This window comes from Anarrhichthys ocellatus, unplaced genomic scaffold (genome assembly GCF_004355925.1).
Source record: "Anarrhichthys ocellatus isolate YVR2014 unplaced genomic scaffold, GSC_Weel_1.0 scaffold77, whole genome shotgun sequence".
Lineage (NCBI taxonomy): Eukaryota > Metazoa > Chordata > Actinopteri > Perciformes > Anarhichadidae > Anarrhichthys > Anarrhichthys ocellatus.
The window spans coordinates 280,182-282,951 of NW_022280107.1; the positions used below are offsets into that span (position 1 = coordinate 280,182).

Consider the following 2,770-nt stretch of genomic DNA (forward strand, 5'->3'; position numbering starts at 1 on the left):
TGGGAACCTCGATGGAGGTGACGCCAAAATACCTCAAAATGTGCTGCTGTAAACTAATGAGGCTGTTGATGTCATTACAGTTCGTAGTGGACAAGATAAGTTCCTGCCTCACTTTTAGACTATATTTTCACACACACACACACTTGGGACATTCTCTATGGAACATTCCAAAGAATAACAATAAGTTATTTGCTTCTATGTTTATACTGAACACTGTTGAGGAGAGCTGTAAGTCAACAGGAAGTGTCTCTTCTGTCCAGGCTGTCCGCTGCTGTCTGTCAGATGTGACTCCTCCGGATGGAAAGAGGTGGAGCGACGCCTGCAGCCACAGATTCAGCAGCCTGGCTCACCAGAAGCTGGTCACTATTGTGGCGACAGGTACTGCGTCTTCATGTTATCCAGTCGTAGGGACGGGTATGGTGAGGATTTGATCCATACTGGTACTCTTATCGATACTGCATTTTGATATTGCGTCACTCATTTTTTTATCCCCGTCTTTATTTCCTCACCTGTGCCCCTCCAGGTCAAGTCCCTAAGTCTGAGCCTCTGCCGGTGAAACTGTTTGAAAGTCCTCTGAACGGACCGCTGGTCAACATCGCTGAGCTGCTGGTCAGAGAGCAGCTGGCCTCCTTCAAAGAGGGGTGAGACTTCAACCACATCAGAGTTCAACAGCATGAACCCAAAACAAACTTTTATTGCACTAAACGGATAAAAGACGATGCCGAAATATCAACACAATGGTGCTGATTTGTAAAAAGTTTGAGTTCATGCTTTGTTAGGTCAGTCAGCGAGACGACAAACAAACAAACAGTTAAAATGCATGTTTTCTGAATGGAGTTTGGATCGATCAGTACAAGGCTTTGCCATCTCCTCCCTCTCCTGCAGACTGCAGTCATCGGATGCTGGAGAGGAGTCGGCCATCTGGGACTCTCCTCTTGAGCTCGGCTTATCCACGGATGCTCAGGAACAAAATGTCTCCGGAGATCAGAGCGAAGAGCCGCTGGAGTTTCATCCTCAGCTGACGCTCCCGGATCAACTGAAAGACCTGAAAGTGAGAGTGAGCCACGTGAACTCACCGAGCAGCTTCTACGTCCAGTTCACCCAGTACGACGCTCAGCTCAAAAGGTCAGCTCTTAAACAAGCAAACCATGATTATAAACGATTTAAATACACTTTTCACTGTCGATGAATGACTTTTTATGAGACAAACATGACGATCCTACAGCAACAGGATGTGTAGCTGTAGACTGTGTGTTGATGGAGTCTCTGTGTGTGTCTCAGGATGTGTAGCTGTAGACTGTGTGTTGATGGAGTCTCTGTGTGTGTGTGTGTCTCAGGATGTGTAGCTGTAGACTGTGTGTTGATGGAGTCTCTGTGTGTCTCAGGATGTGTAGTTGTAGACTGTGTGTCTCAGGATGTGTAGCTGTAGACTGTGTGTTGATGGAGTCTCTGTGTGTGTGTGTGTGTCTCAGGATGTGTAGCTGTAGACTGTGTGTTGATGGAGTCTCTGTGTGTGTGTGTGTCTCAGGATGTGTAGCTGTAGACTGTGTTGATGGAGTCTCTGTGTGTGTGTGTGTCTCAGGATGTGTAGCTGTAGACTGTGTGTTGATGGAGTCTCTGTGTGTGTGTCTCAGGATGTGTAGCTGTAGACTGTGTGTTGATGGAGTCTCTGTGTGTCTCAGGATGTGTGAGCTGGTGAAGGAGGAGGTTGAGCTCACGGAGCCTGAACACCTGGAGTGGAAGGAAGACGAGTTTTGTGCTGCTCTCATCAACGGCGTCTGGGAGAGAGGACGCATCTGCTCACACGTCACATCAGAAGACTCTACAGAGGTTTAGATACTCAAGTGTTTGTCTTCTGTTACAACTTTATATACTGGAGACTAGAGGAGGAAGGAAGAGGAGGATTAGGAGAGAGGATAAAGGAAGGAGGAGGGAAGTGAACCTCTGTTGGTTAGCCGTTAGCGGTGCTGCTAACGTTACTAGCTCTCCTCCTATTGGTTAGCCGTTAGCGGTGCTGCTAACGTTACTAGCTCTCCTCCTGTTGGTTAGCCGTTAGCGGTGCTGCTAACGCTACTAGCTCTCCTCTGATTGGTTGTTTACAATGAAACATGATCAGAGACTAGAAACGCATGTTCGACTGAACGTTGGAGGATATTAAGTCTCAAAGGTTGTTATGAACTGATACAATGACATCGTCTCTCTGCTACCAGGTGATGCGCTCTGACCATGGCAACAAGGTGAAGCTCCACGTCAGCAACCTGAGGACGTTACCGCTCTCCTTAACGGGCTCTCTGGCTCTGGAGTGTTCTCTCACTGACATCAGGTCACACACACACGGACACATACACACACGGACACACAGACGGACACACTCACAGACAGACTCACACAGGCAATTCCTTCTGTCTCAGTCTCTTTCATGGTTCTTATTTCCTCTCTTTCAGGCCAGCAGGAGGCCGATCCACCTGGACGGCGACGGCCTGCGACTTGATCTCCTTCTACCTCAACGGAGCCTCGGCTGTGATGACCATCAAGGTCTTCCTCTGCTCACCATGGCCCCTTTTCTTACTCCTTTATCTACATATTATTGTTATTAGTTATTTTAGTCATTTCCCTCTTTGCTCTCCACTATGCACCTCTTGTCTTTGTTGCTGCACTGACCTAGTTTCACTATATGTATGTATGTATGTATGTATGTATGTATGTATGTATGTATGTGTATATATGTGTATGTGTATGTATATATATATATATACGCGTGTGTGTATGT

General features: G+C 47.0%; 1 protein-coding gene across 1 annotated transcript in view; it reads left to right on the plus strand.

Moving 5' to 3' along the window:
* rnf17 (ring finger protein 17) overlaps positions 1 to 2,606 on the plus strand; it is a 12,448-nt gene extending 9,842 nt beyond the window's left edge. Inside the window, exons 19-25 of the mRNA XM_031873939.1 lie at positions 261 to 378; positions 524 to 641; positions 886 to 1,125; positions 1,683 to 1,830; positions 2,211 to 2,323; positions 2,445 to 2,535; positions 2,598 to 2,606. Of these exons, the coding sequence (XP_031729799.1) occupies positions 261 to 378; positions 524 to 641; positions 886 to 1,125; positions 1,683 to 1,830; positions 2,211 to 2,323; positions 2,445 to 2,535; positions 2,598 to 2,606 (837 nt within the window). The remainder of the gene's footprint in view (positions 1 to 260; positions 379 to 523; positions 642 to 885; positions 1,126 to 1,682; positions 1,831 to 2,210; positions 2,324 to 2,444; positions 2,536 to 2,597) is intronic.
* Positions 2,607 to 2,770: the final 164 nt, after the last annotated feature.